Here is a 20,957-nt window from a genome sequence, read left to right as displayed (position 1 = left end):
GCGGTTGGAAATGATTGAAGCGTTTGAAGGCTTTGACAGAAATAAAAACATGTAAAAACAAGCGAGCAATACAATTATTACTGTATATATTTTCTCGTGACACTGGAGAGAAGGACTACGGCAACCGTAGAGCAAAGATGTGCGTGGCTAGCACCTTCATCTTCGAAGCATTAAATCGCTAACGTGGTTGTAATACGTAGCTGCGATGAATATTTTTAAACGTCAAATTTATCAATAGTGCATATCAAAATTGAATCGCAGACGTAGAACATTCTAACCCAATTGGACTGCAAGCAAGAAACTAATTAATCAACGAAGGGATATTCGAGGTGTACATTGCTCAATAAATGATGCGTGATTTACGCGCGTATTTTTTTATTTTTTATTGTGTTTTATGATCCACACGACTTTCTTCGTGGCTTTCGTGTCAGTCGTGTTATTTATTTTGGACTCTTGTAAATGAACTTAAAAGGTTGGACACTTGCGGATTTAGCGGTTTATTTTAACGACGAGGTTTTTTTATGGCACAAAGGCGGTTTTGGCGAAAGAACGCCACGGCGCAGGGTATTTTTGCCTACACAAGTAGTGCTTTGTCTAAGGTCTGTTATGCACGTATATCTTTATGCACCCCCTTTACATGATGCCTGCCTGGAGGCCTGTAAGGAATAAGAAAAAATAGAAATCAACAAATAAGTGCATAGGGCTTTTGGTCGTATTTGACCTTTGATGCCGATGTAACTATGAAAATGTTTTCTATGAGCTACTATTTCCATTTCTATTTCAATCTTCACTTTGCCTTACTGCTTCCTGTGCGTCGTTAAGGGCACAGAACTGGTCGAATGTAAAGCTATTCCAAACGCTTTCACTATGGCTGTCGGGACAAAACTGCCGTTACAAAGAAACGCGGATGGTTCGAAAGTTTCTTGATGGGAAACAAGCCTGGCTGCTGGAGTCGCGTTGCGGTCGCATAATGAAAAGAAACAGCGATGCATGTTTGATAGACAGGGCGCCACAAACATGGATCTGTGCAAAGCTTAGAATTGCGCAAGCTTTCAAACTAAGCAGTCAGCTTCACAAGTTCGTCCTGGCAGGATGGTGGAAGAATGGACGCATGAACCCTGTCCCAGTCCAGCTGGAAAAAGAAAGGAACCACCGGAGAATTTGAAAGAGCGCTCATATAGAGAAATAAAACTAGATTTATGTATGCTGGTAAGCGTACCAATAACGTGTGTATGTAGTCAAATTCTCTTTTCGTTTCGGATGCTTCTCTTTTCTTGCGCTGCTTTTAAAGTAAGCTCGCGACAGAATGTACAGCCCCCGTCAAAAGTATACAGCCCAAGGGGTTCACTCACGGGGCCTGCAGCGCACCTAGTTATGTATCCTAAGCGACCGTAATCTCTCGAACCATAAATGGCTGCGAATCCTCAATCCTGCCAAGCTTTGGACTGCCAGAGGTGCTAGGGAGCTGCGCAAAACAGTTTCGAAGCAAACCCGTTGGGCCGTATACTTTTGACGGGGACTGTACATGAAATGTATCCACGATATGTACAAAACCTAAAATACCTGCTGTAACTAAAATGGCTATTCTTTCATTCGCACAACACCCCGTTAAGTATCTCATGAATGAAATTAAAATATGGTTGAGACAAAACAGAAACTTTCAACTAAATTTTAATGCATGTTATAGCAAAGAAAAAAATACGCAGCTGTCGTACATAACGCTATCGTACAAACCCCCTTAAATAAACATTAGTGGCCGTGGCGGCACTAACCGCAGCGTTACCGGAGGAGATCGCGAGTAGTAAAAAGTTAAGAAAAAAGAGCCTATTTTCTGCTCCCACATACAAGGCGCTGACTTTTGTTGGTTAAGGCGGGCATGCACTAGGCACTTTTGCAGCAATGACCGGCGGCACATTGCGCCAGGAAATGTTTTGGTACTAACGCAAAGCGTTCAGGTTGCAAGCTTAACAGAAACATTTAGTCTAATGTGGGCTTTGTTGTTTTAGCGAAGCCATTGTTTTATGTGCCTATCAAGATTTCAATCAGTTTTAAACAATTACGCAGTTCAAGTTTTTCTGAAGTTCAAGTTTGGTCGGTCTCCAAGAATTCGTCTACCTACCAGCATGGTCATGTAATGGCTGGCCAGCTAATACCTTTTGTGATATCGCTGAAAATATTAAAATTAAAAGTCAGAAATTGGGTAGCCACTGTACTATTTCTCGAATATGGCCGTTTCGAATCCTGAAATTAATGTCATTTGGACTCTAAGGAAGGAAAAATATTGAATTTGCAAATGAAAAAAATATACACGCTGATATTCAGAAACTCCAGAAGTCCCATTAAGCAGGCTCTTGAGAAGTCCAAGTTCCCTTTTTTTTTCTCAGAGATCTGATTTTAAAATTGGGACACATTAGACAATATTACTCAGCGTTTTGACTTGGTAAATGAAAAAACAAGAGAATATAATACTTGATTTATTTTAGCAAAAGAGCCATAGCATTAAGCTTTCACTAAAGCGTAATTCAGAAGTGATCCGGCTAGGAGTGCTGTCATGGTTGTAGAAGTACGTCAGCGTATCCTCACACGCTAGGCCAGCAATAAATTTAGCTCGATGACACTAGTTAGACTTCAGGGGTATTGATGAGTGCTGCTTTCGGTTTCATCAATAGAATGTGTCCAGCTTCTTCAGCTGGTCGAATGTTAAGGCGTCACTTCTCTAATCGTTTATTTGGATGAAGAAAAGGACTGTGCGTTTCGCCAGCACGAGCAATCCCGCAAGTAGCGCTCGTCTGGCAAAATTCCGATCTCGTGCTCCGCGGCCGTACTGCGGTGCCCTTCAAAGCCAGTGCGCACTGCCTTGATGCCCAAGATACGGAAAACTTGGCTCGAGTCGTAACTTTGCGAGAGATCAGCAGGGTAACCGCGAATACACCTACGTACCCACCTGGTAGCACTCGCATTAGCAAGGTCAAAGCAGACCAGCGAGGTTGTTGCGGTCCCTAACATGGGCGACTTTCGCACGTTTTTCCTGCGGCTTGTCGCAGCATTCTTGATAATAAGCATCTCTGAATCGGCAAGCCTTGAATCGCCTGTTATCAAAACTGAATCTGGTCTCGTGTCCGGAGTGCGAGATACAATTGACGGCAAGGAAGTGGACATGTATCTCGGGATCCCGTACGCAGAAACCCCGACAGGAAACCTTCGCTTCAGCAAACCGGTCCCCGCCAAGCCATGGAATGGAACACTTGCAGCGAACAAGAAGCCCAGGCCTTGCCCTCAGATCATCCACTATCTCACAGACGAGGTGAGCTTTGACTACACCAGTAACTCGGAAGACTGCTTGTACCTCAACATTCAAAAGCCCGCCGGGTTTTGCGAAGATGCTGTATGTGGCACTAAGCTGCCTGTGGTTGTCTTCATTCACGGGGACAGCTTTCAGTGGGGCGACTCAGGACTCTTCACTCACGATGGCGGAAATTTCGCGGCTTTGAGTGAAACTATATTTGTAAGCTTCAACTATCGCCTCAACGTTTTCGGTTTTCTATCGGCCGGAAACGAAGCTGTCCCCGGCAACTGGGGCCTGTGGGATCAGAACCTTGCATTGAAATGGATCCAACGCAACATCCGAAGTTTTGGTGGCGATCCTTCCGAGGTAACTCTGATCGGACACGGCGCCGGAGGTATTGCTGCCGGGTTCCACGCCATATCACCACAAAGTGCTGGACTGTTTAAGAGAATGATGCTGCTTAGTGGCAGCCCTCTGAATACCATCACCCGATTTTATTCTGGCTCTGTAAAGAACGTAATCGAACTGGGCAGAAATCTAACTTGTCAAGACTTGAGTGAGCAGAAAGTGGGGCCCGTTATGGAATGCTTGAGAGAAATGGACAAGAACCGCCTACTAGGTCATCTTTACAGTAGCGACCTCTCGAAGAATATCTACGGACCAGTTTATGGGGACGAGTACCTACCGGACGATCCGTTTCTCCTCAGCACTTGGAAAGAAAATATAAAGAGCAAAGAGATCATGATAGGAAATACAGACAATGAAGGCACTTTGTTCCTCTACAGAGTGATGAAGATGCTGGAACGTTTTAAGGACCTTCTGATAATTGATCCTCGATCGGCGATTGAGACAGCCATTCGCACGGCTTTTCAGATACCTGCGGCAGATGTGAAAACAATCACCAAAGCCTACTTCTCGGATTTGTCATTTGATCACGGCGAGCAAAATGCCATCCCCGTTCTCAGCGACATATTCGGAGATGGTCTGTTCCTGTGTCCCGCCACGTTCTTTGCAGATGCGGCATCCGAACAGAAAATCCCTGTCTTCAGATACGTGTTCGACTACAGACCTTCGTTCAGTTTCTGGCCTTCGTGGTTTAAGGTAGCGCATGGAGATGACATTCCTTTTACTCTTGGATCCCTTGAGTTCTATGGGGATGAAAGTAGGTTCCTTCCCGGCGTTCGGAAAAAGGACTTCGAATTCTTCAAGCGACTCAAGTACACAAGCCAGGAGAAGGCTTTCATGAAGGAAATAGTGGCGTCAGTGGCACAGTTTGTCAAGACTGGGTGAGTATAAAACCAGTTCAATGGCTTAAGGATTTGCGAATATTCGAAATTTCAATAGAGAATATAGTATCACCTATCCGAAGCGCTGAAGGAATAAAAGAGCGCACGCTATAAATCGTTTGAACACAAATCGAATATTCTACCATTTTCTCCAGTAGTTTTCGAATTACCGGCATGAAGGTCGAATAATGGACACCTCAGGGTCATTTTCGTGGCACCTGTTTCAAAAGCAGGCTTCAACCCAACACCGTCGCTGCCGTGTTCGGTCGGTGTGGTATAGAGACCTCAGTCCCGCGACGCGGTCAATTCGTGTGGTGTTCGTAATGCTCATACGTGACCTCCGAGATCAGGCAGCGCCGCAGTGCTCATGCAGGCTTAGCTGGCCGTGCTTTATACGCAATCTCGGAGGCCATGGCTGATACGTGGCCCTCACCTCGCTCATATGCTGAGATAGTGTAGTAGTTTATTCGCTGCCACCCTCAGTAGGAACTGAGAATCTTCTTATTCGTGTGACATGGGGTCTACAGCGTTAACATACTTATTTAGTGTTGCGCACCATGCAGCGGTGACCACTTTTGTATCTTCTGACAGGTATAGCTACAACTGCATATGTAATAGCGTCGTTACAAAGCAGTCGCGCTGATGCTTCGGAGCTTGGCATGATTATTTGTTACGTAAGAATATTCCCACAAGTAGACAATACTCGTAGAAATATTCGATACGCTTTCGATTCCGCTGTGTCACTATAGATTTGTGTTCGATTAGATTTTTAGCTGCACTAATCGTATTCTACCATTCTATTTTCAGCCGATTTCTTTCGAGTCGATTCCGCGGCAACACTATTTGTTTTCGCCCGGTTTTGCAGAAGTTCTGTTCTCTCGCTCCTACAGTTGCGTTCTATTTCCCTTGGAATGAGCTCATTGTGCGATCTTTAGAAACCAAACCCTAGAGTTTGAAAGCGGTTTGAGATTAAACGCACTTATAATTCTGCTGAATCATTATCATTTCTTCAGAATTAAAGGGTATGCAGGAATCTTGTTATATACAACTTAGAGAGTTAGAAACTCGAATTCCCTCTATGCACTGGGCCCCTCTTCATCAAGTGTATTAAAAGGACACATAATCGGAGCTCAGTAAATTTCGAACAAATATTCGGCCTATTTAGGTTTCAACCGCTGAAAGTCGACTCTATTTTAACCATGTAATTTTAAGTTCTTCGCATGAACGACACAGTTCACCTCCTTATTTTTTGATGAATTTGTTTATGTTGGCTGCATGGAAACCCAGCTCGCAGTGTCCTAGTGGTTTCAAACAAAGCATAAAGGTAACCGAACGTGTGTATCATATGGCATCACTTGCAGTGAATCACCCAGAAGAATTTGGAAACTGGCTCTTTACAATGCGGCTCTCAGTGGTGGTTCATTGGTTAGCACTCGTTCACTGAGACCTAAGACGCGGCCGAGTTTCTAAGGCGCAACAGTGGGCCGGAAAGGATTCATCAAGATCTTTGGGCAAGGATGATATTTGCAAAGTTTGATTATTTTCCTCCCAAGAACCTTTCCTTTGTAGCCGTATGACAGCGTTTGGGTCGATGCTAATGATGAAATACTAGCCGAATACAAACATAACGTGCTTAATGCAATAATTTCCTGTTTTAGTACTGTTATAAATTGAACTACTGAATTCTTGCGCAGCCGACCGACGATACCAGGAACCAAACAACCATGGCCCAGATACTTGCCGTTTGACCCAGCGTACATAAACATCGCGCCGGGCAACACAAGTCGAAGGGATGGGCCGAAGCATGACCTCTGTATGATCTGGAAACGTATTCTCATGAAGAGGTGAGTTGCCGGTTGAGGCCACAGTGAGATTTAGGTCTACTTCAGTTTCACATGCTATTTATAAAGCGCTGACATCTCTTGCGTCAGGTGGTTTTGTAATCGAACTTATGTTTCAAGGTACAATTCATTTTAAAGTAGTGGAAATATCCTCCGCGCAAAATATGCAGTGCGCTAAAATATCGAACCAACAAAAAGTTAAAAGATGCATGACCAAGAATTACCGACTTTTTTACGCCCTCTTCAGGCACTTAGATATTTCAGGAAGGCTACAGCAGTGTTTACAGGAACACCGTATGCACCTGAGCAAAAACACTGTTTTTTTTTCTCAGTGGAATCCTAAATAGCACTTAAGACCTTCGCATAGACGCCAGTGCTCCAATTGATATTTACTCAGGAAATGTATGCGGAATTAACCTCATCAAGAAGTCTTGTGCTGCGTACAGGAACACGTGTGGACAAATGAAATCAATACCCGACTTTTCCAGCCGAAAACAGCAGCCTGACAAAGTGAATAACCAAACACTTAGTAAATCTTAAATGGGAGCGTATGGAAAGTAGTAGTACATAACACGAAAGTTTCTGGATCATGCGTGTCTACGTGAGCGTAAGGGAACAAGCAGCTGTGGGTACCACATTACTTACACATGCACATGCGTTCTTTGCAGTGATACGGAGACCAACCGCCTGAAGCTGCACAAAAAACCTGTCCAGTCCGTCAGCACCACACAAACTACAAGCGGAAGAACATCGCTAGGAAAAGCGGAAGTTTCAGCGGGAGCGATTAGCACATTTCCGGGCCAATTCTCAACAGTGCGAACAATTGCGTGGTTGTTGTTTGCACTGACCGCTTGTTGTTACTTGTCATGAAAAGCAATATTTAAGGAAAATGAGGTGGCGTTCCAACTTCTTGCAAATAGCATGCAGTCCAATCGCTGCTAGTTTGCGTGTTTCTAATTTCTTAAGTCAGCTGGAAAAAAAACAGGGTCAGAAACTCACACTCTATTTGCCTAAACTTAAGAGCCAAGCAACGTGTGAATGAAAGTGAGTTTTTATTATTTTGTACGAGAGTCTTCGCCCGATGTATTGATTACTCTTGATTTCTGCATGGATGTAGACGCTCTGTCCAACACAACCGAAGAATGCGTGCGAGACTGAGTTTTTGTCAGGCTCGTGCGCGTCTGAGGCGCATCTCACTCGCGCAGTTGGACCTCTGTGGATATCAAGGAAAAGCTTGACGTTCATTCAGAGTTTAATATAAAAGCCTCGTTCTTGTATGCCGAACAATTCCTTGTGGTTTGTTCGCACGAATTCCTAAACCAACAAACAAAATAAAGAAAGAGATACGAGTAGTACCAGAGTATTGTAGCTTAATGTTTTCAAAACAGGATACATAGTTATGAAATCTATTTACATTCAGCCTGCTCTCCGCTTACTCTTCCTAAATCGTACAACATTTTACGAGAAATGGCAGCCCTGTTCGACACTGCATTGCAATCATCCCGGACTCCCAGATGAGCTCTGATTCTTTACATGAGAACAATTCTAACGTGCGCTGAATTCAGGTTGGATACAGTTACGAGAATCATGTGTTGGCTGCACTCTTTTTTTCACGAAACGCATGGAACAATCGTCATGTGGGATTCCTCCCGGAATAAAAGCAGTTAGCCGCATTATTAAGGCTTGCCAGTAGACACCTTTAGCATACCGTTTACCGTGTTATCTTTAGCGTTACCGGAATACCGGGAGCCCGCCCACCTCCAATGCGCATGCGCAGATCGCCTCGAGGGCTCCAGATGGCGCTAGGTGCCCGCCAGCCTGCCGCATCGGGACCAATCAGCGCGTGCTCAGTGGCGGTGGGCGGGATCCCGGTACTCCGGTAGCGGTAACGGCAACACGGTACACGGTATGCTAAAGGTGTCTAATGTCCACCCACTTAAGCGGCATCTGAAGCGTGGGGCCATGCATCTTTGCTAATAAAGGGAAGGGAAACAGGGTACAACACTTAAGGACAAAGCCTGAAATGAAAATACAGATTAAAATTGATGCAATTTTCTAGCTTATATGGATTTTCTTGGCTCTTGTCGATACTATTAGGATACAGTATTTTGAATTAGGAATCTCTATGAAGAAGCAAAACATTTGAACGTGCAGTTTCTGAAATAATTAACGAAATAGTGCAAGGTGTCGAAGATGAAGTACGGGCAAAGGGATGCTGACAACGATATTCGGTTCCATTTTTGTCCTACTCCAATGTGATGGAGGTCAAGGTTGAAGCTGCATCTAAGGCTCTTGAACAGCAGTGGACACAAGGGGCGTACGGCAATGTTCGAAAAGGTGATTAAGAGTGTTCCCGCTCTGTTTATTCATAACGAACAGGAGTGCAGGGCATCATTTCACGCTAACTACTGGATGGTGCTCAGGTAAAGATTCACGATCTCTTGTTAAAGGAGCATCGCTATGCTTTCCCGTGCAACTGCTGGGAACTCAGGCTGTAGATCTTCCACAGTACCTTACAGTAAAACCCTACTGTAAAACATCGAGTGTAAGATGTGCTCTTACAGGCCAGGTACTGTCACTGAGGCGTTCAAGCTTTGTTTACTATTGCCGTTTCTATAATTTGTAATTATTGATTAGATACCGATAAACGACAAAGCCCCCATTGTTTCAGCTCGGTGTTCATTTCAGACATTCAAATTTCGCGCCACGCGTTGGCTAAGCCCACTTTTCCGGTCACATGGGCCAATCACATGGTACATGATATGGCGTGCCACGTGGCACCGCACTTTCGGCGATTCAAATTGCGCGTCACTCCCGACCCGACCACGGCCACCATTGGTGAATTTTTAGCTCTAATTAACTAATGATACGATCGGCACCAAAATTTTTGCGCCGCATCCTCATATCATCCTTCGATTATAACCACTTTTCAGACGATATCTCTTTATGGTTTCTCAGAATCGCTGCAGACACGGTTTTGATGACAGAAAGCCGCCGGCATAGCGTAGTAATGCTTTCCCATTAATAAATAAACGAAGACAGAAGATTCAAGGAAGCAACCGCACATCAGTCCACATGTCCCTCAGAAATGAAGTTTATTCCGCATTGTGTTTAGGACACAGGTAACTCCGCTATTTTTCGGTTCCAACATACAACGACATAGAAAGTACTTCCAGCAGCTGTTACCGTAAAATAAATTTATTTAAGTTCAGGTGCGTCACAGGCTGCTTTGTGGAAATTAATGACTTTTAGGACACAGAACCACCATCTCTTTAGAACGAAAAACGTTCCGACCGGACGACTGAGAATACATGCGAAGGAAGCGTTGTTCGAGATTTACCAGGCACGAACTAATTGTTGGGTCAATGTGTAGAGCGCACATAAAACCCTTGTAAACACGGCAGAAACATTGTGTCAGTTTAACGCAGTCGTAAAGCACTGCTGATCAAGATTCATTCATTTAATTAAAATCTTGCCTACGTCGGCCTTGGTTTCCTGAACCTCGAGCATTCTCTGCTTCGTAGCCTCCGTAAAAGGTTTAAAAGCGTCCATTTTAGATTACTTTTTCTATATTTCTTTCTCTCGAACTAATGCTTGAATACATATATATTTTTATTTCTGTTGCACCGAAGCTGGAAGTAAACCTGCACTGCTACCGCGTGCGAAACCTATAGTTCCGATACGTCGTTACCAGCGTCTATCTGCGGTAGTTTTTCAATAAAAAACCCGCAGTCTCTGCCGTGCTGTTCATGCTGTTGGAAGGAGCAATGGGTTCTATAATTGCATCAACTTTCTCCGTAATCGGCCTTTTCCTGAAAAGCAGTGTTTAGCTTCAATCTGGCGGTTATGAATATTCGTTTTCTGATGGACATTTTCGCTGCTGCGTGGACTGCTATAAGCAGGTGCTCAAACTTCCTGGACATCACTGATCGGCTCGATATGTTTGCCGCCACTCGTGAATACTGGCGAATGGGAATGCTTCCATTTGTAATTCTGAGAAAACTACACAGCGCGGTGAGATGCTCCTCGAGCATGTTGCACTGCGTGCTGCAGAGGCTTCGTGCGCTCGCAACAACTTCTGAGGGCCATTGAAAATCTAAGGAATCTAGCTAACGGTTGTAATTTTTCATCGCAATTTTTTTTTCTCCACACTTACACAGCACGCGCTGGCATCGACGCAAACTAGAAGTGTTTGCCCAGGTATTCTAGGCTTGACGCATCCAGTGGTTTGTTTTAAATAGTTATATAAACATATATCACATGTTTTCTCGCTACTATAATATTGCTCTGACGTACACGAGCGCCAGCGTAAGTGGTTCATATATTTAAGAATTCGGAGAACTTTCTTTGTTGTAACCCTTAGTGTAATCGCGTTTTGGTATTGCTGCACACGAAAATTTGTAATATTCGTAGATTCTTTTGGGGAGCAATCTGAAAACAGAAAGTGAATGTAGGCGCACAACCAGAGCGAATAAGCACACGTTTATGCTGCATTAATGATTATAGGATGTGAAGAAAAATGGCAGTTTTGCATGTCTTGTCTGCTTTAGCAGCAATTTATTTTTCAGCACATGTAGCCTTTAATCTTTCTATGCTTCAAATGGCAACGTCGCATCTTCCAATGGTAGGCTTTTATATTCAACAAAATCTTGAGCTCAATATCTGTAAAAATAGAAAGCACGAAACTTAAGATTTTAATAATCGAATATAAGAACTTGGGACGAACTTTGGCTAAACGACAAAAAACACTGCACACAAATGAAATTATATAAATAAACAGTAAGAGCAAAAAGGATAAAAAATTGTCTAGTGGCCCCCAGAGTGAAAACTCCATATTATTGCAGAACGAAGACTACAAGCGCTTGCGCGAATAGGAACGCCATTGCCAGCAATTACCTTGTGAGTTGACTGCGCGCTTGAAATAAAGAGCAAAACCGTTTTCTGCGAACGTTCTAAGTTTTACGTAAACGATATATAAGAACCCCTTGAGCAGATTAACAGCATAACCAATAAAAGATGTCAATATGTACTATGTGTTCGGGCAAATAGAAACAAATGTATTGAGCTCTAAAAAGAATTTTTCAACAGTCTCTTTAAGGCGCTTAGAGAAGTAAACCCGAATATTCTACTGGAAGATTATTAAACAAAACAGGAACGGAGGCGCAAACGCCTTCTCTACCAAATCTGGTATTGCACCTTGGGATGATAAACCTCCGCCTCCCGCGGAGGTTCGGTGGTTATGTTTGGCTGCTGACCCGAAAGATGCGGGTTCGATCCCGGCCGCGGCAGTCGCATTCTGATGAAAGCGAAATGCTAGAGGCATATGTACTGAGCGTTGTCTGTGCACGTTAAGGAACCCCATGAAGTCGAAATTGCGCAGAGCCCTCCGCAACGGTATGCCTTATATCCTGAGTCACTTTGGGACGTTAAACCTGCCTATAAACTACAAACCTCCCCTGGCTGCGCAGAACGCTGCAGGAAGCGTAGGTTGCCTTAAACTGCATTTTAAAAATGATTATATATAATGACCAGATTCTTTTGTAAACGCAGGGAATAAAAATGCCGACGAAACCACGACCGTTCAGTTCGGTTCTTTTAACGCGAAACACAGAACCCAAATAGAGTCAGTTCTTATCACAATACACAGCAGACGAAAACAGTCATTATAGCTGTGTTTACTAGGGCTAGGGCTAGAATGTTTGAGTTACAGAAGACCCTAGCTGCTGCTAGCAGTCTGCTGGGGATGCGTCCCATGTAAAAGTGATATGGAGATTACTTCAGTGTACTTGCATCGACGTAATACAGTGGTTTACAGTGACAAGAAGGAATGAGATTTTCATGTATACTCTTAGAGCAAAGCAATTTCAAGAGATTTCGGTGCCATATGATTTTTTTATGGGATCGACCGACAAATATTTTCTGGCCGTAAATTAACCGTTGTTCCGTAAGCGCTGTGCTTGATGAGAATAGGCGATGTACTCTGCATATTGAAAAGTAGAAGCTTTAAATATGGTGGGTTCCCAGTCACATATGGCCAAAATAAATAGAGACAGATTATTTTTAGAGCAATCCGGCGCCCCAGCTGCTATAACTTCTCCCTGGCTAACAATACCACAGCTGCCTATTTTAAAGGCGCAGTATCCTCGGTGCAAGTATTTCCTTATAATGTCTGACATGGCGCTCTGGAGCCCCGTAAATAAAGTTTTATTATTAACAAGTAGTGGATTACCTAGCCCAAATCGCTCGTAATATTTCTAAAGTGCGGGTGGTTGAACAAACTCTATTCAAATGCCTTATAGAGTTCATATCAACATAATTAAAATAATTTAATAGAATAAACAACTAACGTTAAAAAAGGCAAACTAACGGAGTCTTTTTTTCGTTTTCATTCACGTTCTTGCATTACAATAGCGTGGTCTGGTTTTGTAGGGAGGCTCATGTTCACAACAAATAAATTCTTCGGGAGAGGAAGTTCAAAAATATAGGGAGGGCTAATCAAAATGCCTTACCTGGTTGTGATAATTACTGGTGCTGTGATAGTTTCTCACCGAATCAGAGTCTTCAGACTGTGAAGAGAACGAAATTTATTCGATATCATTCCCACTGAACAGGTTATAACTCAGCAAATCTAGTGCGCCTCTTCTCACACGTTTAGTGCAATGCGATTATTAGACTTAAAGAAAATGACTTTCACACACTGATTGTGGTCCACTCTTTGCTATACGTCTAACATAGCTGTTGCACTGCAAAGAATAGCGCGACCAGGTTACAAAGAATCGAAAATAATTACGTACCACTACAAAAGCGATAGCATTAGAATGTAGTCAGATGACTGCTGTTTAACATCATTCTCTACATTTCTTCAAACAGAAGGAATATGAACTAAGGGCTACTTACCCCACCTTGGAACCGGTTACCACAGTTGTGGGAAGTTCAGGTAGAGCCGCTGGAAGTGGACTTTCGTTTGTGCTTGTTCGCTCAACTTTAGTGACAGTTGTGTCGGCCACGGCAGGTCCCGCTTCAGTGGGAACGACTGTGTGGCTAACCTTGGTATCCGTGGCATGGGTGCCCACACCGCCGCCAGGAAGTGTGACTGGCCCTCCGCTGGTGTGACCATAAGTAGCGGTTGCTGTTCCGAAGGGGCCAGGCTGAACGAACGGTCCGTAGGTTTGACCAAAAGGACCATGGGGGCCAAAGTAGCCGCCAAATGGGCTGCCGTAGCCGAATGATCCCCAAGGACCGAGCCTGTTGCCGTAAACTCCAGGGAAACCAAAGTTTCTGCCATAAGGACCCAGATATCCATATGGACCATACCCGCTTCCGTAGAGACCGGAGGTGCCGAATGCACCGAAAGGACCTAGGCTGTTGCCGTACAGTCCAGAGTAGCCAAAGGTGCTACCGTATGGGCCAAAGTATCCAGATGGACCATATGCACTTCCGTAGAGCCCTGAGGTGCCGAATGTACCGAAGGGACCTAGCCTGTTGCCGTACAGCCCAGAGTAGCCAAAGGTGCTACCGTATGGGCCAAATGATCCATATGGACCATAGGCACTTCCGTAGAGGCCTGAGGTGCCGAATGTACCGAAAGGACCTAGCCTGTTGCCGTACAGTCCAGAGTAGCCAAAGGTACTACCGTATGGGCCAAAGGATCCATACGGACCATAAGCACTTCCGTAGAGGCCTGAGGGGCCGAATGGACCGAAAGGACCTAGCCTGCTACCGTACAGTCCGGAGTAGCCATAGGTGCTACCATACGGGCCAAAGCGTCCGAATAAGCCAGAGCTGGGATAACCACCGTAAAGAGCTGAGAGAGATCCTAGGGTGCCATAGCGTCCATAAAGCCCAGAGAGTCCTGGATAGCTGCTAAGAAGTCCTAGTGGTCCTCCAAGTCCACTAAGCCCACCCAAAGCACCTGGGTAACCTCCGTAGAGACTCGAGAGTCCTCCCAAGCCATAGTAGCCTCCGTAAAGACCAGACAAACTTCCATAACCAGGGTAACCTCCGTAAAGGGTTGAGAGGGATCCTAAGGCACCATAGCGTCCGTAAACTCCAGAGAGTCCTGGATAGCGGCTAAGAAGTCCAAATGGTCCTCCAAGTCCGCTAAGCCCACCCAAAGCTCCTGGGTAGCCTCCATACAAGCTGGAGAGGCCTCCGAAGCCAGGGTAGCCTCCGAGAAGACCAGACAAACCTCCGTAGCCTGGATAACCTCCATAAAGAGTTGAGAGAGAACCTAAGGCACCATAGCGTCCGTAAACTCCAGAGAGTCCTGGATAGCGGCTAAGAAGTCCAAATGGTCCTCCAAGTCCGCTAAGCCCACCCAAAGCTCCTGGGTAGCCTCCATACAAGCTGGAGAGGCCTCCGAAGCCAGGGTAGCCTCCGAGAAGACCAGACAAACCTCCGTAGCCTGGATAACCTCCATAAAGAGTTGAGAGAGAACCTAGGGCACCATAGCGTCCATAAATCCCAGAGACTCCTGGATAGCGTCCAAGAAGTCCAAATGGTCCTCCAAGTCCGCTAAGCCCACCCAAAGCTCCTGGGTAGCCTCCATACAAGCTGGAGAGGCCTCCGAAGCCAGGGTAGCCTCCGAGAAGACCAGACAAACCTCCGTAGCCTGGATAACCTCCATAAAGAGTTGAGAGAGAACCTAGGGCACCGTAGCGTCCATAAAGCCCAGAGACTCCTGGATAGCGGCCAAGAAGTCCAAGTGGCCCTCCAAGTCCGCTAAGCCCACCCAAAGCACCAGGGTAGCCTCCGTACAGGCTCGACAGTCCTCCCAAGCCATAGTAGCCTCCGTAAAGACCAGACAAACTTCCATAACCAGGGTAACCTCCGTAAAGGGTTGAGAGGGATCCTAAGGCACCATAGCGTCCGTAAACTCCAGAGAGTCCTGGATAGCGGCTAAGAAGTCCAAATGGTCCTCCAAGTCCGCTAAGCCCACCCAAAGCTCCTGGGTAACCTCCATACAAGCTGGAGAGGCCTCCGAAGCCAGGGTAGCCTCCGAGAAGACCAGACAAACCTCCGTAGCCTGGATAACCTCCATAAAGAGTTGAGAGAGAACCTAGGGCACCGTAGCGTCCATAAAGCCCAGAGACTCCTGGATAGCGGCCAAGAAGTCCAAGTGGCCCTCCAAGTCCGCTAAGCCCACCCAAAGCACCAGGGTAGCCTGCGTACAGGCTCGACAGTCCTCCCAAGCCATAGTAGCCTCCGTAAAGACCAGACAAACTTCCATAACCAGGGTAACCTCCGTAAAGGGTTGAGAGGGATCCTAAGGCACCATAGCGTCCGTAAATTCCAGAGAGTCCTGGATAGCGGTTAAGGAGTCCCAGTGGCCCTCCAATACCAGTAAGCCCACCCAAAGCCCGTGGGTAGCCTCCGTACAAGCTTGAGAGGCCTCCGAAGCCAGGGTAGCCTCCGAGAAGACCAGACAAACCTCCGTAGCCTGGATAACCTCCATAAAGAGTTGAGAGAGAACCTAGGGCACCGTAGCGTCCATAAAGCCCAGAGACTCCTGGATAGCGGCCAAGAAGTCCAAGTGGCCCTCCAAGTCCGCTAAGCCCACCCAAAGCACCAGGGTAGCCTCCGTACAGGCTCGACAGTCCTCCCAAGCCGTAGTAGCCTCCGTAAAGACCAGACAAACTTCCATAACCAGGGTAACCTCCGTAAAGGGTTGAGAGGGATCCTAAGGCACCATAGCGTCCGTAAACTCCAGAGAGTCCTGGATAGCGGCTAAGAAGTCCAAATGGTCCTCCAAGTCCGCTAAGCCCACCCAAAGCTCCTGGGTAACCTCCATACAAGCTGGAGAGGCCTCCGAAGCCAGGGTAGCCTCCGAGAAGACCAGACAAACCTCCGTAGCCTGGATAACCTCCATAAAGAGTTGAGAGAGAACCTAGGGCACCATAGCGTCCATAAAGCCCAGAGACTCCTGGATAGCGACCAAGAAGTCCAAATGGTCCTGCAACTCCACTAAGCCCACCCAAAGCACCAGGGTAGCCTCCGTACAGGCTGGATAGTCCTCCCAGGCCATAATAGCCTCCATAAAGACCAGACAAACTTCCATAACCAGGGTAACCTCCGTAAAGGGTTGAAAGGGATCCTAAGGCACCATAGCGTCCGTAAACGCCGGAGAGTCCTGGATAGCGGCCAAGAAATCCTAGTGGCCCTCCAAGTCCGTTAAGCCCTCCCAAAGCACCTGGGTAGCCACCGTACAAGCTCGAAAGTCCTCCGAAGCCAGGGTAGCCTCCTAAGAGACTGGACAGGCGTCCGTAGCCTGGATAACCTCCGTAAAGAGATGATAGAGGTCCTAGAGAACCATAACGCCCATAAAGTCCAGATAGCCCTGGGTAACCCCCGAGGAGTGACCCTGGGTAGCCAAAAGAACCCCATGGACTAGATAAACCGAGAGCTGAAGTACGACCAAAGTAACCGCCATAACCTGGATACCCTCCATATAGACCCGAGAGGCTGTAGCTTCCGGGGTAACCTAGATAAGACCCAGGGAAGCCACCATAACGACCCCAGGGGCCAAAGCTACCAGGATATCCATTAAAATACGGGAAGCGGCCATAGAACCCGGACCCTGGGAAGTAACCAGTAGGGAAACCTGCTGGTCCCCATGGAGTTCCAATGGATCCAACTCCTCCGACCACGGTTGAGCCGACAGTTCCGCCTCCGGTGACCGTTTCTACCACTGCAGGGCCGGTAGTGTCTGTGGTAACGGTTGTACCTGTGGCGACCACCGCAGGAGTGACTGCTGTGACTGTCGTCGTCGGTTCGTTTAGAGAGATTGACACATGCTCCTGGGATTGCCCTATCGCAGCACCTGTCGCCGACAAGGCTGAAATAAAGGAGAATTTGCCTTCAATTGCACGTAATACGCATTTATTCTTGATACATAGCTAGCAGCGCAACTGGCACACTAAGCGGACTAATACCTAAGCATTTCGTGCAGTAGGCAAGTATTCTAGGAAATACCATGCAGTTATAGTTACTACAGCTAACACAAACATTGCTGCTTGCACATTACCGTCTACATTACTCTTTTAAGCCAAGGTACACCTGTTCTGGGTTTTCCTGCGCTGCTTCAGTTACCCAAAAAAAAAGAAACAGAGCGCTTCGTCTCCGCTGCTTAGGTTTCGCACTAGGGCAAGCACTCACCGCTGCAGAGAACGCAGAAGACGACCGCCAGAGCCTTTCCGCGCATGGTGGAAAAGCCCGCTTCGCCTCTCCTTGAAAAATGAACTGGGCGAGCGGCTCTGGTTTCAGCAGTACGCGGGACCAAGTATATATAGGGCTTTGGTCTTCAATCCCAGCATCCTCTTTAGTCACGTGTCATAGGCAAAAAGAAATGACTTCCATTGTTCATGTTTATTTGGAAAGAGGCTTCGGTTTTTCACTGTGCTCATCAAACCTGTTAGTCTAACCTTCAGAATATACAATAGCTTTTAGAATGCAGCATAAATATCGTCAACAGGCTTTGTTTTTTATATCATTTGTTTTATATTTCATCTTATAGACTCGGTTTCTGAAGAAGTATCAAAGGTACGAAAGGTTCGGAGTGAATTCATAAAAAGAAATATATTCGTAAAAAGCATTCAGTTGCTGCTGACTTTCCAACGCCACTTTTTTTTGCTCTTTTTTGTCTGCAGCCACTTGCGCCGGCGTACGTGCGCTGTTCGTGGCCAAGCAGCTTCTCCTTTATTGTCACCTAAGCAAAATGCATACGATTTTGTCCGAAGCTCAGGGCATATTTGAGCAAGAACGGGCAATACTTTTTCAAATATTTTTTCCTTTGGCTTTGAGAAATCTTAGCTCGGTCTTCTACAATAGGCATTGTGAGTACTGGTGCTTGGCTGAAATGTATGTGTTCCCACATGTAAAGAGGTTTACATGGACCATGTTCAAGCCGCTTTCTCCGCTCCTGAACGTCGGAAAGCGATAACTATTCTTTTAGTTAGTAACGAACAAACTACCTGTTTTATGCAGTAGTCCAGTGGTTCTTTTTTACTTCTTCCTGACCACTCGAAAGTCTATATCGCGTGTTTTCTTTCCCCTTCTCTCAGCCGCCGCAAGTAGACGACGTATTGTGCTCTGCGTGGTAGCATTGGTGAAACAAAGGCTGCAGAAGGTTTTCTTCACGCTAACGTAGATGTTTAACACTATATGCAGAGTCCGAACACTATACCGGGTGTTTTTTTTTAGAAGGTCCAAAATTTTTAAAACAGGGTAAATTGCTTTAGATTTATTTTAGCACTGGGGCTATACTGGAGGCTATGGCGGGCGCCAAGGAAGAGGAAAGCTGCTTTAATTAGTTCGCTGATTAACCAAATATATTAATAAACTTTCCTCATTTTTGTTTTAGGGGGTATGTTGTATTCGCAGTATTGGAGATTGTCCTCAAAACAGTCCAACCGAGAAAAAACAATTTTAGTTAAAAATTTTTCACGCACGTTACGAGGCGCGAAAAAGTCACCCTGGTAGGCATCTTCACACCTTAACTCAGCGGCGGGAGCGCCTATGACGTAGTTCACTCCGCCCTGCGCTTTGCGTCACGCGTCCCGGACTGGCGGCCTGCGCTATCGCTGCTTATCTGGCTTCGCTCCACGGCCTCACGGAATGCCGCGTGTGAACAAAAACGCACTGGTACACAGCGCAGGGCGGAGCGAACTACGTCACAGGCGCTTACAGACGCTGTGTGACAGTGTGAAGCTGCCTAGGAGGGTGACTTTTTCTCGCTTCGTAACGCGCGCAAAAAAAATTTTCATGAAATTTTTTTTCTTGGCTGGACTATTTGGAAGACAATCTCCAATCCTGCTAATACAACATGTCCCCTAAAATAAAAATTATAAAAGTTAATTAACATATTCAGTTAATCAACGAACTAATTAAAATAGTTTTCCTCTTACCTGGCGTCCGCCGTAGCCCTCAGTATAGCCCCAGGGTTAAAATAAATCTAAAGGAATTTACCTTTCTTTAAAAATTTTGGACCTTCTAAAAAAAAAAACACCCGGTATACAGTCATATCCTGAAGGGAGGTTTTTTCATCGTCGCCATCAACCTAACTATGTCCACACAAGGACAACCGCCTCTCCCATACCGCTACGAATAACCTTGTTCTCAGCTAGATGCAGTCACCTTATCCCCACAAACAGGACAGTCTCATCCGCCAAACTGACTCCGTGCCATCCCTTGCTATGCTTGCCTTCTCTGGGCATGCACTTCGTCACCTTAAATGACTAATGGTTATCTTGTCTTCGCATTAAATATCCTGCGCAAGCCGACTTCTTCGTCGTGATTTCAAGTTGCATATCACCAGCTGGCGGTTGTTTCCCAACCCATTATTTTCTATTACTGTCTAACAATACAGCTTTCAAGGTTTCGTTGAATAGTTACCTGTGCTGTCACTCCTAAAGGCCTCCTTTTGAGGCCTTTAGGAGTGGTTGAAATGAATTAAGAATTAGAGTGGACTGAAGTGACTAAGTAGTGTAGCACGATAAAAACGTTGGGTAACTTCACCACAAGCATTTTTCCAAAGAGATGCAGCTTAGTAATATTCTGAACATGCCATCAGCGTCAAATGAAATTCGAATATCGCGACTGCGACGCGAACAAAATATTACTAAAATCTAAAATATGAGAAGTTGGAAGAGGTATAGTGTCGGGTTTCATTGCTATTTCCACAAAAAGGTCACCGCAAGTTTTTAGTGAAACATCAAATATTCAGGATGAGGATCAACTCAGGGTCTTTTTGTTTTGCTGTTAGCGTTTTAGATTTCTTCCCGTTTAATTGACGCTGATAATGCAATACTTTTTAAGAGGTATCTAAAATCAAGGTTGGGGGCAAAAAGTTTCACATAAAAATTTAGCACAAATTGAAGCCCCGTTAATTAGGAAGGACAAAACAACACTTTTAAGCACAATTACCAATTTCGCATGTCTATTAGTGACGCTAAATAAGTGGGTCAAATATGCCACCTAAGCGTACCGTCCCTCTGAAAAAGTGGGACGCTTCACTCAAGGAAACACGGGGAAATATTTATTGTATTTGGAGTGTCGTCAAGGCTCTCCCCGAACCAATACCTCGCAGCGCGTTGCAAACACAGTTTACTTTGTGCAATAGTGGAAAGCACAGGACATAGAGTGGGACACGGCATGTTTCACACCCGTAGTTGGCGTGTGCCTCTTTTCAAGTATTGGAGCATCATCGGCGCTTTTGTAGCGAAAGCTACATTGGCCACGAACCTGCGGTTTCGTTGTGGCGTTGCTGCGAAGAGGAGCAGAGACCGACTTTGAGCCGTTGCTTAGCAACCACCGCAGCTGGTAGACGCCGCGCGCTCGCCGCGCCATCTGGCATGACGTCACACAGCGCGCCTCGCCGCGGAGCCGCCGCCGCCGTTTGGTATGACGTCACACCGCTTGCCTTGTCGTTGCGCTCGCCTCCGCTCGCTTCGCCAGCTGTGTCGCTTGCCTGATAACATGTCACAGGATTGAAGCAACGACATAGCTAGACAACCAGACTAACCTGGACTTGCAGTCAAGATTAACCAA

The 20,957-nt window shown here is 45.8% G+C and overlaps 2 protein-coding genes across 2 annotated transcripts; one reads left to right on the top strand and one right to left on the bottom strand.

Annotated features, from left to right (window-relative positions):
- The first annotated feature begins 3,004 nt into the window (after positions 1–3,004).
- Positions 3,005–7,283, top strand: LOC149359589 (acetylcholinesterase-1-like). Its single transcript, XM_089567706.1, has 3 exons — positions 3,005–4,572; positions 6,267–6,416; positions 7,082–7,283. Exons 1-3 carry the CDS (start codon positions 3,005–3,007, stop codon positions 7,281–7,283), a joined length of 1,920 nt encoding a protein of 639 aa, XP_089423832.1.
- Positions 7,284–10,939: 3,656 nt separating this feature from the next.
- Positions 10,940–17,687, bottom strand: LOC149359588 (uncharacterized). Its single transcript, XM_089571750.1, has 4 exons — positions 17,568–17,687; positions 13,311–17,247; positions 12,923–12,979; positions 10,940–11,075 (listed from the first exon to the last, which is right to left on the bottom strand). Exons 1-3 carry the CDS (start codon positions 17,611–17,613, stop codon positions 12,958–12,960), a joined length of 4,005 nt encoding a protein of 1,334 aa, XP_089427876.1. The 5' UTR covers positions 17,614–17,687; the 3' UTR covers positions 10,940–11,075; positions 12,923–12,957.
- Between the last annotated feature and the right edge of the window lie 3,270 nt (positions 17,688–20,957).

The sequence above is a fragment of the Amblyomma mixtum genome, chromosome 2, assembly GCF_055824585.1.
Source record: "Amblyomma mixtum isolate Tamu chromosome 2, ASM5582458v1, whole genome shotgun sequence".
Taxonomy (NCBI): Eukaryota; Metazoa; Arthropoda; class Arachnida; order Ixodida; family Ixodidae; genus Amblyomma; species Amblyomma mixtum.
The sequence above is the reverse complement of the archived record's forward strand: the minus strand, read 5'-3'. Positions and strand labels throughout refer to the sequence as shown.